A 15,061-nucleotide genomic window follows, 5' to 3' on the forward strand; every position below is an offset into this window, starting at 1 on the left:
AAAAAATTCTTCCTGTAAATGAAACTTTTGTAGAGCTTTGCTTAATTAAAATACCAAATTGTTATTTAGACATCTGTTACAAAGAAGAAAAAGTACATGAAGGTGATTGATGCACACTGATTAATTAAGCTTTGGGCCTGCAAAATCTATAATTACCTTCTTCATTTCTTCTAGCTTAGCATTTGCAATGTTTTTCTTGACTTCTGTTGTACCCTGTACCTTTCCTACCTTGCTAGCTTCATTGGGATCAGGTTGTTATTTTTTTAATTAAAAGCATGAAAAGTAATTAATTTATGGAGCAAAATAAAAATCTGCAAACAGCCAGGAAAGTCAAGGCTTAGGAAGCTAAGATATTAAAGAGGCTCCAGAAGAGGTGATGATCTTGTCAGCTGAATGTGCTTTCTACCTTTTTCCCCCTGTCCCCTTATTTTGGGGTATGTAAGACTTGCCTTGTTCCTGAAGTGTCTTCAGCTACTCTTTGACTCATTCTTAGCCAGATTTTAAAATTTCTTCTAGTTTGTTGAGTTGTCAGCTCTCAAACATGGAGAAATGTCCAAACTAAATGTCTTAAAATGTTTTGAAACTTAGAATCTTATTTAAGCCATTCAGTATAGCTTGTAGGGAATTCTTCTGTCATCTGTATATTGTTCTTATCAGATGCAACAGTATCCATAGCTACATTCTCACTTTGAAGACTTAGGTATTATTGGTGAGTAGTATTCTGCTAACTCAGTGTTTTCGTTCCTATGTTCCAGTAAAACTTTCCCGTTTAAGCATAGGTGAAATTGGAGTTCGTTTATCAAATGGTGATGCCAAACAATGTGAAATGTGTTATCAGTAGAGTCTTATTTCTGCCACAGTTGTCTTTCAAATAGAATTTTGAAAATAGTATCCCATTGACTTTTTTTGTCATTATTGACAAGTTTAGATGAATCTTGAGGAGGTTTAGGGCTGTAATGATGGAGCAGTAAGACTCCAAGGACATAATAACTATTAAAAAATTGTGCAGATTTAAAACTGTTTTCCTAAAATATTAATTACAAAGGAACTATACAAAATAAGAACAGTTATTTAGTTATGCTTTTACCCTGTTCAGCTATTCATAAAGGGGAAAAATGATACTGTTTAACAACAGTATGGAACTTAATATTTTTCTATTTGATAAGAAAGGTAAATGAACAGTAGAAAGGAGAAAATTCAGACTTGCTTCACAAATTTACCTTCAAAAGTTTAGTGGCATGATGCTACTCAGATATAGCTCATGAAGATGGAATAAAATCACACAAGAATAATATGATCTAAACCTGCTCATGTGGGGATGAGATCTCCACTTACCATAACTGAAAACTTTATCCATTTTTAAATAATCTTTGTCCAGAGTGATATCTAAATAGAAAATTGCTTCTTCTGTTTTGGTCTAGGAAGTGATGACTTTTGGGTAGTTACAAGGTAAAAGTGCATCTGACAGTACTAAAAAGAATATTTTCTTCAAATTAGCTCTCTTCTCTTTTATTAAAGAAAAATATGTGTGTACATCTGGACCTGACATCTTCTTTTGAATTTCTGTCTGAGGTCACAGAAGATGACTGAGCTTTAGAGATTTTATTTTTAAGGAAAATGTGTATTGATTAAAATGGTGACACCAAGTTTTGTTACAGTTGACATACAGTAAGAAATACTAGAAGGAATTTTTTAGGTGACTCTGAGATTGTGGTACATACTCAGACAAGCAAAAATAAATTATTTTGCCCCTATTTCTGTCCTAGTTAGCTAAATTTTGCATGTTACTCTCATAATTGCAGACTTATTACATTTAACTGTTAAAAAAATACTGGTACTCTAAATAATCATTTAATAACGGAATTGAAGAGTAGCATCTCTTATTCAGTGTTGTTTTGGTTCCAGTATAAAGTTTCATTCTGTGAAACAGATTCTTTTTCCAACCCTGAAATCTTACTTGAAGTAGTCCTTATCTGACTGCCGTAAAACTCTTCCTGTGAATAAGAAATGTTTGAGTCTGTGTAAATTATTGAACTAAAAAGCTGAGTATCAGTGATTTAATTCTTTCACTTTACAGGGCAAGAATAAGAAATCCCAACTAATCAATTTCATAAAATGTCTTCTGTCAGGCAAATATGCTTATCCACAAGATCCAACGAAGAAAAACATTATAGAATGTCCTTGCAAGAATTAGAATTTCTTGACAGATATTAATAAAGTTATGATGATACATTTTAATATACCTTTCTGTTATTAGAGAATCTAATAATAAAATTTTGAGAGATCCTAGTAGGTCAGGTTCCTTCCTGAAGGAAACTACTTTTGGCTGGATTCTGGGACCCTGAAGATAGAGGCTGATCATCAAAAATACTAATCGTTTAGATTTAAACACTTCCTTTTTAATTGGCATTAAGGGTTATTTAGTGACTTTATTAATTCAGACATGCAGCCCTTATGAGAAGCTGATCCCACATTGTGGAGCTAGTCTGACACGCTCCTGTCTGCTTTCTGCTGGATCTCACAAACTCCTGTCCCTTTCCAGGCTGGATTGATGTCACCTGGGATGCTGGTGGCTCTAACTCTTACCGTATGGGCGCAGAAGGAAAGTTTGACCTCAAGCTTGCACCAGGGTACGACCCTGATTCAGCGGCATCACCCAAACCTGTTTCATCCACTGTTTCAGGCACAACGCAGTCATGGAGCAGCTTGGTGAAAAACAACTGTCCAGACAAGACGACTGCTGCTGCAGGCTCCTCAAGTAGAAAAGGAAGCAGCAGTTCTGTGTGTAGCGTGGCCAGTAGCAGCGACATCAGCTTGGGTTCGACCAAAATGGAGCGGAGATCAGAAAGTGTAATGGAGCAAAATATAGTTTCAGGCACTGACGTCCATGAACCAATTGTTGTTCTCTCTTCCGCTGATAGCGTGCCCCAGACTGAAGTAGGGTCATCTTCCAGTGCAAGCACCAGCACCTTAACAGCGGACATGGGAAATGAAAATGCAGAGAGGAAGTTAGGTCCTGATAACTCAATACGTACTCCGGGGGAGTCCAGTGCTATATCCATGGGAATTGTTAGTGTAAGCTCTCCTGACGTGAGTTCAGTCTCTGAACTGACTAATAAAGAAGCAGCTTCCCAACGACCTCTAAGCTCTTCAGCAAGTAACAGACTCTCGGTCAGTTCTTTGTTGGCTGCTGGGGCACCAATGAGCTCCAGTGCAAGCGTTCCTAACTTATCATCTCGAGAAACTTCCAGCCTGGAGTCCTTTGTTCGAAGAGTGGCAAACATAGCACGTACCAATGCCACGAACAACATGAATTTAAGCCGAAGTAGCAGTGATAACAATACTAATACTTTGGGAAGAAATGTCATGAGTACTGCAAGTAAGTAAGCAAGCTGTGTTTATTTTTATTTGAAGCTTTTCTTGTTTCTTTGGCTTTCATTAGATTTAAAGAATTGGCCTGATAGAGAAATGAACTTAGAGCAGCCTTGACCTTGTGTGTGCCTGTAGAACTCCATGAAGAGCTCACAGAATTCATGTCAGCTGGAATGTGTTACATTGTCCTGTGATGTCAGATTACACTGTGGTACCCATCAAATAGAAAATAATTTGAATTTGATGTCTATTACATGTTTAGGAAGAGAGAGAGTGTATTTTTAGATTAAGCGGCTGGAAGGCTAGCAACAGTAGCTAATGTGGGCTACTCTTGCTTTCTGATATGTGTAATTTTGCATATTCACCTTGTATCTGCCTATTTCTGTTATTTTTCCATTTTCCTTAGGAAAGGCAGTTTGTGCATATTATGAAGTCTCTGAGCTTAGGAACTAAGAACACAATAGAAAGAAAAAAGTAAACTGTGGTATGGTGAAATTTTAGTAGATTCCTGCATTCTATCAGGCTGAATAACTTAATGTACTCTAATACTGTGTATGTTTTCTAAACATGCTATGGTCATTAAGGCTTGGATTCGGTGAACTGTTCAGGCATATTAAGTGTAAGGAAGTTTGTAGTTAACAGTGATTTAAGTGGCATTATGTACATGCTTTAACATTTGCATGTTCTCACATTACATGTAGGATCAAGGTATTAGCAGATAAGTTGTAAACCTGCTTGTTGTGAGTTCACTATTCTGAATTTTCAGCATGCTCCCATCAGAGTTGCTAGTCAACCAGCCTTGTTACATGTTTTGTTCAGTGATGCTGATAGTATTTTAGCCAGAGAGCTGCAGTTCGTGAGGTAGGCAAGTTAGAAAAGGTAAAATTACCCAAGCCAGAAAGAAGCACTCAGTTTCTTGTTAAGCTTTCATGCTTTTCTAGGACTTCTATGCTTCCATATTTAAAAATGTGGTGTTTGCTTTGAGCATTTCTAAAATTTTTTAATAGTGAGTGTTTTCTTTTTTGTTGGGGAGATATTTTTATGTATTCTTACATCCATATTGTGATACTGGGAGGGGGAAAACATTTGCAGCCTACATTAAAAATGTAAATAAGATACTCAAGGGAAGATTTCCAGTAGTTGGTCCCCTTTTTAGGCAGACAGTTAGTGCCTCTGGTTCTGAAGTAGTTTTGTGCTGGGGGAGACGGAGCACCTTTGAAAAACATAGTAAGATACTTCAGTAGCAAGTTTAACAGATTTCATGAATGTTTGATATTCATGCAGTGCTGAAGTTGGAAATAAGAATATGGGAAAGTAAAAATTGGATTTAATATAAAAATAAATTCACACTTTAAAATTATCCCTCATGTAGGAATTACTTTGTTTTATACATCTTATAAAAATAGAAACTGTAAATGGGAACTTGTGCCCCAAGAAGAAATCAGAGACTAACTTTCAGCAACCTCACTGAAGTTCTTTTAGAGCATTGTAAAAAGCTTGGGTGGTTGTTTTGGGTTATTATTATTATTATTATTATTATTATTATTTTTCTTTGGCCTGTCTGGGTTTAAAAAAAACAGAACAAAACAGACCACCAAAACCACACCACCCCCCAAAAAAATCCCCAACCAAAAAGTCAAGTCTGAAATCATGATTAGTGATGCAAATCTTTCTGGACTTGCTGTAGTGGTTGCTTTTAAAAATGTCTGTATTTGCCAGGAGTTAAGTGGTGTGTATAGTAGCCAGTTTCAATTTGTTCTTGAATTCAGAGCAAATGAAATGCTGACACTTAATGCATTTTTCTGTTTATCATAACAGCAAAGAGTTTACTGTTATTAATTAGAAGTGGGTGGAAGATATGAATACTGAACAACTTATTTTCAAGTTCTTAAACAACAAAGGAAAACCCCTTTGGTCTGGAAAATTTCCATGTTTTCATAGAGATGAGCATAGTCTTATTAACAACCCTAAACTTAAATTTCATTCTCTCCCTCCCTATGCATAGAAATAATTTCAAGCACTATACCTGCTTGGGTCACCTTTGCAGATATTTTGTTTGCATTTTTACATTTTTATTTACAGACTGTTACTTAAGTTCCTAAGGAGGAAAAAAAAAAAAAAGAGTATCTGGCAAATGATAAAAATAGAAACAGTAAGGTTTGTTTTTCTCAAAAAGCTACCAAATGCCCTTAGGGAAAGAATTTTTGTTGTATTGTATCCTGCTTCAAGGGTAGTAACCTTTTGCAAAACTTGATGAAAATAAGAGTCTGAAATTCAGAATTTAGACTTTTTTAAGAAAGCAGTGCCTCAGTTTACATAAGATGCAATAATGAAAATGTTTACTTTAAAACTGCAAAACTTGCATTTGATAAATTTTAGAAAAGGTAGATTGAAAAACATAGGGTTTATATTTAACTATAAGTGACGCCTCAAATTTGCACGTGCAAACATGTGATAAGTCTCCTGTGAAGATAAGCATGCGAGAAAATGTTTTGAAGATTGGGATGTAAATGCAGAGTTGCACATAGGTATAACTTCTACTCAGTTACGTATACTACTTGAAATTCTTTCCATTGAGTTCACAGTGAATTCAGTCTTGTTTCAGTTAACTAAAATGCATTTACTGTGTTTTATTTAGATGTGCAGTAAGGTGACTTCTTAGTGGTTGTTTGCGTATTCTGAAAATTATTTATGTAAATCATACACATAAGTAAGATATTAAGTTACATGTTTCACAGTACTGCCAACTCAGGCTTGTCATCCATCATGTACATGCTAATAGTTACATGAAAGATAACAAGTCAGAGCTGCTTTAAGAGCTTTAGAAAAATGTGCAAAAATCACAAGTTTCACGTTTGTCTTAAGTTCGTTTCTCAATTCATTTATATATAGTTAAACTGTTTTACCTGTATAATTTTGATTATATTGCTTTTTAGAGGTTAAATTACTTTTTAGGCTTACAGACAGATGCAATATTGAAGTAACAGATTTCAGGAATACCTTTCATATGTTGAACTTGAAATGAAGTAATTCAGATTTACAGTGGGATTTGGGGATTTATTTGATAAAATTATTTGTTTTAAATGTATGCAAGGGCATATGCTCAGAAATGGGCATCTGCATTGTAGGGTGCACTTTTGCACTGGGAAACCCTTCCCCTTTTAGTCTGTTTTTCTTTATTGTATAATAACACATCTGATAATTTCTCAACCCCAGATATATATTTCAACACAGGAGTCATGCATGTAAATTGTACTCTTCAAGTCATCAAATCATTTATTTTATCTTACCATATCTTTATCTATAGCTTCTCCTCTTATGGGTGCCCAAAGTTTTCCTAATCTGACTACAACTGGTACCACATCAACAGTGACCATGTCTACATCCAGTGTTACTAGCAGCAGCAATGTAGCTACAGCAACTACAGTTTTATCTGTTGGTCAGTCGCTTAGTAATACTCTAACTACTAGCCTAACATCAACATCTAGTGAGAGCGATACAGGTCAGGAGGCAGAATATTCTTTATATGGTAAGTTTCATTTTTAAATGAACATAAGCAGACTTCCCATTAATGATTTTTCCTTTTCTCCTGTTGTTATGATTTTCTCATGTACTAGTTTATTTACTGAAAAGTATTTGAAAGTTGAGCTGTTCATATGTTACTAGTTCTGTAAGGCAGTAAGTAAAATAATGTTAACATAGTAGTGTTTTCTTATGTTTTCAGGTCTTTATTTTTGGCAGTTTCTATCCCACGTTATTATTATTTATGGTATAGTTTATTTAGGCACTTAATCTTTTCCTTAATCAAAGAAGTTTAGTATCTAATGTAGTTTGCATATGACCTCTAATTAAAATCAAAATGTTATTTCTCACTGTTTTGTTTAGGCATGCTGCATGCTCAGTCTGAGGTACCTTGTATTACTCAGTGATTGAAAACTATCTGCCATTAGGCACATTATACACTTAAAATGGTATATGAGGTTCCAGGTATCTCAATACCATAACAGTAATTGCAAAAAATTGGAAAGAACACAGAAAGGAAAATGACATGGAGAGTGGAATTATGTGGTTGGAGGAACAAAATCTAGAGTTATGTGGATACTGTATGCTAGAAACAGACATTAGGCAGAAGTTATTTACTGGATATGAGTACTGTGATAGAAGATTTAGTTAACTAGTTTGATAGTATCTAGGAACCAAGTTGATGAAATGAAGTAAAGAAAAACCTGGGCTAGATATGGGAAAATACTTCCTAATCTAAAGTTTATTGGATTGTGAGGCATTCTTGAAAGAAAAGATACTTGATTTGTTTAAAACTTTTTGGATTAAGATTGTGTTCTATTTTGTTGCCTATTGAAATTGCTTGAAAAATATCTGGTAATTTCAATGGATATTGGAATTGAGCTGCATGGAGGTGGTCAGTTAAGATATCTGCATGTGCCATCTCCCTTTATTCTTTTAATAAGTCTCATTTGATATTTTGATTGGGTGGCAAGTCATAAAGTATATCATAAACAACTAGGCAAATAGAGTTACCTTAAAGTTTCGGTTGAGGCATTAGCAACAATTCAAAGGGTATTTGGGTGGTATAGATAGTTTATATGTGTACAGAAAAATGTAAAAGTTCAAAGATTCATCACAGTCCTTGGACTGCTGTGAACTTTTCTGGTTTTGAGGGGTTGGTTTTTAAGTCTTAGTACTAGGTGGGTGAAATTGAACTTTATATCTGTTTTCAGCTTCTTGTTACAGAAACTAATTAGGAATCGAATCTTTAAAAATACCACTCTTAAATGTTTATTTTAAATGTCCTTTACATTGTAGTTTGAGGTCTAAGCCACACATTCTTAGTGGAAATTACATCAGTAATCTGTTTTTAAAATTAGACATAGAATCAAACGCATACATTTGTGTACCATTTTTTTTGCAATCTTTTGTAATTTAAAATAAGAGTAATTTTAAAATGTTTGATACAAGCAAATGAGAAACTGATCATTTGCTGATCACTCTTAATTATACAAATGTTAAGTGCTTCTTTTGTTAGTTATGCTGTTGACTAGACCCCTGGGCTTTTTGTCAGGTGTATGCTTTTATCACAGCTTTTAATCTTGTTATGCCATAAGCAGTGTTTTAGTTCTCTTTTTCTGGTTTAAGTGAGATTTGTTTTTTCACTCTTCCCAGTGCTCCTGTTCTTTAATTTTCATAATTTTGCTTTAAAAGTTATTCTTGGCTTTTGTTCTGTACGTAAATGTATATATGTATTACAGATTTTCTTGATAGCTGCCGAGCTAGTACTCTGTTGGCAGAGTTAGATGATGATGAGGATCTACCTGAACCAGATGAAGAAGATGATGAAAATGAAGATGACAACCAAGAAGATCAAGAATATGAGGAAGTTATGGTACAGTATAGTTAGCATAGGTGATATCTTAATTGACTAACAGATGTATTAAAAATCTGCAGATTTTTTTGGCAATATGGGGTCCTAGCTGTAATCTTTCCATTAATTAAAGCAAATATATTTAGCTTTCAGACTACTAGTTTGGAGTACCTGTCCATTAAGACTCTAAATGAAATGCCAGAGTTAAAATCATGTTATGCTTTCTGGGGGCTGCAAACTGAATACTACTTCATGAAGACAGTTCATTGTCCCTTTTCCTCATTCTTGCATATATTTTGTGTATTAAGACAGCTCTTTTCTCCTGCATTCAACTGGGTGTGATAAAATTGCAAGGCCTCACTAGATAGGACAGCTAACAGGGCAATGCCCTTTCTGTACAAATTTGATTGTACCACCTTCAGCATTTATTCCAGAGAAAAGTGTTTTTGAACACCAGCGCACCCTGAGACCTTATAGGTCAGAATTAATATCTTAAAAACAGCCTGGGAACAAGTTGACAGACAGTAGAAATGATGGATCACTAGTTCACTGGCTGATGAAATGGTGTAACTTTGTGGGTAGGCTGCTGAATTCTGTAATTATACAGTTCTGGGATGTATTTAACTGTAGGCCTGTGCGAAGCAAACCATTGAAGTGATCAGAATGGATATTGCAAGGTCTAAGAGGAAAAATACGACTTCAATAATGATAATTTAATGTTTATTACATAAATATAAGTATTGTTTTATGGAATTATACAAACTTCCTCTTGTAATTAATATGAAAACTTTTAGTCACTTGAACCAAAACATTTAGCATTTTAACCTACTGTGATTATACTTCTAATAGAAATTCAAGTACATTACTAAGCATTTCATTATTTTGCCTTCTGCACAAAGATATGAAATTAGGAATGGAAAATCTAGCACTACTTAAGTGGATCTACAATGCAAACAATAATCTTAGTTTGTAGATTGTCGATCACTTTTCAGAAATTATTAAATAGAGTTACTAGTGTTGTTCATGGGAAGAAGCAGAAATAGCTAAAATAGTCTTTGCTTAAGATTACACAGCAAGAATTGGATCCGGAAAAGAAAATTCTTCTTTCTTGGGTTCCAGTCCTTTTCCCTCTGATATACTATATAATTCTTCTCAATGAGGAGTTGAGCAGAAACAGTTCAGCAGTTCAAAACAAGTTGAACAGCTTGTTGTAGAAAAGTCATAAGCAGTTAATACTTGCTAAAGCTCATTGAAAATTAGATTTCTTCCCACCATAATAGTTCCAGTATTTTGGTATTTGATTTAATCTCTGGATAAAATGTGTATATATTACATATCAATATATATACACGCTTTCAAAAAAACACTATTTGTTTTCAGAAAAAATTAAATGTATTTGACACCACTGATTTATTTGAATCTTTGATATTCCAAAGTTTGTGGAATACACAGAACATCTACACCAAGTTTGCTGGTCTAGAATACTTTGTATTTCCCTATGTTCTGGTGCTTCATGGAAAGTTTCATTCTTTCCAGATATCATAAATAAACCTGTTGTAAGGTTAGCCTCTTTATGTTGATTTTTGTTTTTCTGTGGTTTTGATAATTCTCTTGATTCCTGCTTGACTGGTTAAATGGAACTAATACTGTTATGTGCCAGCTTTGGTATTTTTGTGTCCATTTTAGTTTACGTGACTGATGTATTCCCTAACTTTTAAATTTTTGATCAAATGATTCTTTGTAGCAGAATCTAAAAAACAACTACTTTTTTTTTTTTTAGGAAGAAGAGGAGTATGAAACCAAAGGAGGCCGTAGAAGAACATGGGATGATGACTATGTATTGAAACGGCAGTTTTCTGCTCTGGTTCCTGCTTTTGACCCGAGACCTGGTCGTACTAATGTTCAACAGACAACTGACCTAGAAATCCCTCCACCGGGTATGCTGACAAGACATTTGTGATACTTGATCTGGCTTTAGGATGGAGACTAACTGTTAAGTGCCCATTGGGCTCTGGGGATCCTATCGCTGTTAACCAGTATAACATGCTTTTGTGGCTGTGCAGATTTTCTCTGTTTTAATGAGAGTTTTATCTACCTCTGCAGGTCCAAGCATTATTGAGGGAAAAAGTAAATTAAGTGCTGTGTAAAATAAGCATGCTCATTAATTTAACTTGGATGAGTGATAAATCTTTTGTTATGTCTGGTTCCACCTGCAGGGAATAATCTGTGTGTTGAGCTACCCAGAACAGCTTTGATTGGAGGGGGCTTGCTGAAACAGTCCAAAGCAGAGTTGAGGGGAAAGCTAATACAGTAGTTGAGCAGTCTGTATGACCAGCAGCACGGCACCTGATCTTGCTCCTTAGTTCATTCTTGTTTAGCAGTGTGGGTGTAGTCAATGTTCATTACAGAAAGGAATATGTAGGTTTAGCTTGTGTGGAAATGAGCAGCTGTTGATTTTGATGAGTTGAAAGGAGTCAATACAACAGGAAGATACTGTGTTTGAAGAGAAGAATGCATGTGTTGTGATAATATTAAAGGGGATGTTATCAAGACGTAAGGATCAACAGGGATTTCAGAAATTCCTGTTAGCTTTGCTCATGTAAAGAAGTGCTGCAGTTATAGCCCTTACATACAGCTCATAATTACAACTCAGCGTCTTCTCTCTGGCATGTGTGCAGGAAGTCTTCACACTTCCTTATTGAGCCACTTTATTGATATTTAAGCCAACTTGTCATGTGTTACATATTTTGTATTAATGGCTTCTCAAATGATTTTTCACATGCAGGTACACCTCACTCAGAACTCTTGGAAGAGGTTGAGTGCATGCCTTCACCACGTTTAGCACTTACCTTGAAAGTTTCAGGTCTTGGAACAACTCGAGAAGTAGAACTGCCCCTAACAAACTTTCGATCTACCATCTTTTACTATGTACAGAAATTGTTACAGCTTTCCTGCAATGGCAATGTGAAATCTGACAAGCTTAGACGTATTTGGGAGCCAACATACACGTAAGCTCGCAAGTTTATTATTCTCTGTAGAGAACACTGTGACCAATTAGGAAATGGGTGTGAAACAATGTTAACTTTTTTTCTCCTCTGTAGAAAGCCATGCTAGAATTAGTTTTTCTTTCATTTATGTCAGGATGTTCTTTCTGGTTTTACAGATAGTGCTGTGACTACCAAAAAAAAAAAATCATAATTTCTGATGCTCAACTGTGACTTGTTAGTATTTCAGAAGTCAAGCAATTGACCAAGAGAGCAGAATTTGGTCTGCTTAGGGATCTGCTTGGAAGAATCCCATGGGGCTATAGTCCTAGAGAGAAGAGAGGTCCAGGAGACATGATTGATTTTTCAAGGATAACTTCCTCCAGACTCAAGAATAATCCATCCCAATGTGTGGGAAGTCAGGCAGAGGCAGTAGGACACCTGCATGAATGAACAAGAAACTCCCAGCAGAACTCAAAATATAAAAAGGAAGCATGCAAGAGGTAGAAGAAGGGTCAAGTGACCCAGGAGGAATATAGAGGCATTGTCCCAGCATGAAGGTGTGGGGTTAGGAAAGCCAAAGCCCATCTGGAGTTGAACCTGGTGAGGGATGTGAAGGGCAAAAGGTTAGGGAGCACTTAAAGAAACGGGACATACAAGTCCATGGGACCCAATGTGATGCACCCACAGGAGCTGGCCACTCTTGATTATCTTTGAAAGGTCACGGTGATTGGGATGCATTTCTGAGAGCTGGAGGAAAGCAAGTGTCCCTCCTATCCCCCAGAAGGGCAAGAAAGATCTAGGGAACTACGAACTGGTCACCCTCTCCTTCATCCCTGGAAAGATGATGGAAATAGTCCTGGAAACCATTTTCAAACAATGAAGGACAAGAAGGTGATTGGAAGTAGGTGGCATGGATTTATGAAGAGGAAATCATCTGTAACCAACCTGGTAGCCTTCTGTGATAAGTTGACTAGCTCAGTGGATGAGGAGAAAGCAGCAGATGTTATTTTCCTCAACTTTAGTAAGGCTTTCAACACTTTCTCCCTCATTGATGAACTAATAAAGTATGGACTAGATAGTGTCTGAAAACTGCCTGAACTGTCAGGCTCAGATGATTGTGATCATTGGTATGAAGTCCAGCTGGAGGCCAGCTGGCGTACCCCAAGGGTTGATACTGGGTCCAGTACTGTTTAACATCTATATTAATGAACTGTATGATGGGACAGAGCAGACCCTTAGCAAGCTTGCTGACAAAACAAAACTGGGAGGAGTCATTGTTGCACCAGATGGTTGTGCTGCCATTCTGAGACACCTCATCAGGCTGGAGAAATGGGAAGACAGGAACTTCATGAAGTTCCACAAAGGGAAATGCAAAGTCTAGCAGCTGGGGAAAAATAACTGCATGTGCTGGTACAGGCTGGGGGCCAGCTGGCTGGAAAGCAGCTTGGTGGAAAAGGCCCTGAGTGGAGGTGGAGATAAAGTTGAATGTGAGCCAGCTATGGACCGTGGCAGCAAAGAAGGTCAGCAGCATCCTGGGCTGCATTAGGAAGGTTGAGGAAGGTGATCTTCCCCCTCTTCTCGTGCTGGTGAGACATGTCTGAAGTGCTACGTCCAGTTCAGGGCACTTCAGTATAAGAGAGACATGGACACTGCAGTGAGTCCAGCAAAGGGCTGCTACACTAAGCGTGCTTTAGCTGCTAACTAAAGGGCTTAGAGTCTGTCACACAAAGAGAGTCTGAGAGATCTGGGACTTGTCTAGCCTGGAGAAAAAAAGGTTTGTGGGATCTTACCAATGTGTATGAATGCCTGATGGGAGGAAGTAGAGAAGACAGAGTGTAGACTCTTCGTTGTTGCAACAAGTGAAAGGACAAGAAGAAAATGGCTCAAATTGAAATACAGGAAATTCAATTTAAATGTGACATTTGAGTAGCGGTATAGGACTACGTTCCTTCCAACCTCAACTATTCTCTGTACCCTAATTTGACCTTAATAGCTTTATAGTAATAGACAGAAATTGTAAGACTACATGATTGTCTGTATTTTCCATTTACTACACCAATGTAACTTCTGTCATACTAGAAAACTAACATATATGAAAGCAAGAACTGCAATAAGGTAGTTGCAGTTTATTTATAAATCTTTGTATTTCAGATTTCAGCAGTGCTTGTGTGTTGCACCTGTTTTCTGAGTTGCCTTGTGTCAAAAATTGTGTGCTGTAGCAAAACTATTTTCTAGTTAGAAAGCATGAGAAACAGTTGTAGATGTCCTTATCTCCTAAGTTAATACACAGCAAACTACCCTGGGACTTCAAAATTTCAAAGAGTTGGTGCATGTATAATGAAGAACCTAAAGTTGTTTTGGGAAGTTTGCACAATGAAAGTTGCTTGATTACTCGAACCTCACTTCAGGAAACATAAATTAAATACTTTGCAAGATAAATATCGACATAATGAAATTAAATATGAGTTTAAGAGCTTTGCTACGTCAGGGTATCCCAGATGTTCTCTGCGGCAAAGAGCAGCTGCTATTGCTGTTTTACATCATGTTATCTAAATGTCATTGATGTCTAACAAGTCTATGTATAACTTCAGAATTTAGAGGATGTGCTATGAGTATGAAATATTAACTCATTGTTTTACTATCTAGAATCATGTACAGAGAAATGAAGGATTCTGATAAAGAGAAAGAAAGTGGAAAAATGGTAAGACTTCTGTGCCTTTGTGTATGTTTTTAAGGCTGTTTAAACAAAAGCAAAACAAATCTTACTGCAGTTTTTGAAATGCTACATTAAAAAAACTAACAGTTTTCAATTACTTAAAGGATATGAGTGAGTATATTTGTAAATGCATGCTCCTTTAAAAAAGACAATATGTAATGCATGTGAAATATTAAGGACTTTACAATCAGGAAGAACCAACATTTGGTGGTTCCTGTTGTAGGGTTGCTGGTCAGTAGAGCATGTGGAGCAGTACCTTGGCACTGACGAATTACCAAAGAATGACTTGATAACCTACCTGCAGAAGAATGCAGACTCAGCTTTCCTGCGCCACTGGAAATTAACCGGCACTAATAAAAGTATTAGGAAAAACAGAAATTGTTCCCAGCTCATAGCTGCATACAAGGTATATGTCTGCATCCAAACTTTTTCTGTTATGAATGGCTGTGTGCTTTGTTTTGCAGCTTTAAAGATTCTTGTGGAGGAGGGATATGACATGGATAGGAAAGTTGAATGCCAATATCAAGTTTAGTTTTTGCTGCTCTCTTTTTTTGTTTTTTTCCTTTAATGTCTTCTGTTAAATATGCATTTGTGTTTAAATGCATTTGA

General features: G+C 36.3%; 1 protein-coding gene across 10 annotated transcripts in view; it reads left to right on the forward strand.

Annotated features, from left to right (window-relative positions):
* Nucleotides 1-15,061, forward strand: part of HECTD1 (HECT domain E3 ubiquitin protein ligase 1) — a 65,378-nt gene that overhangs the window by 40,736 nt on the left and 9,581 nt on the right. For 5 of the 10 annotated variants that reach the window (XM_069784036.1, XM_069784038.1, XM_069784037.1 and 2 more), the window contains 7 exons: nt 2,543-3,379; nt 6,680-6,901; nt 8,637-8,770; nt 10,530-10,686; nt 11,535-11,757; nt 14,383-14,437; nt 14,676-14,858. In XM_069784036.1, the coding sequence (XP_069640137.1) occupies nt 2,543-3,379; nt 6,680-6,901; nt 8,637-8,770; nt 10,530-10,686; nt 11,535-11,757; nt 14,383-14,437; nt 14,676-14,858 (1,811 nt within the window). The remainder of the gene's footprint in view (nt 1-2,542; nt 3,380-6,679; nt 6,902-8,636; nt 8,771-10,529; nt 10,687-11,534; nt 11,758-14,382; nt 14,438-14,675; nt 14,859-15,061) is intronic. The other 5 variants (XM_069784040.1, XM_069784042.1, XM_069784043.1 and 2 more) reach the window with 3 other exon arrangements.

The sequence above is a fragment of the Haliaeetus albicilla genome, chromosome 5, assembly GCF_947461875.1.
Source record: "Haliaeetus albicilla chromosome 5, bHalAlb1.1, whole genome shotgun sequence".
Taxonomy (NCBI): Eukaryota; Metazoa; Chordata; class Aves; order Accipitriformes; family Accipitridae; genus Haliaeetus; species Haliaeetus albicilla.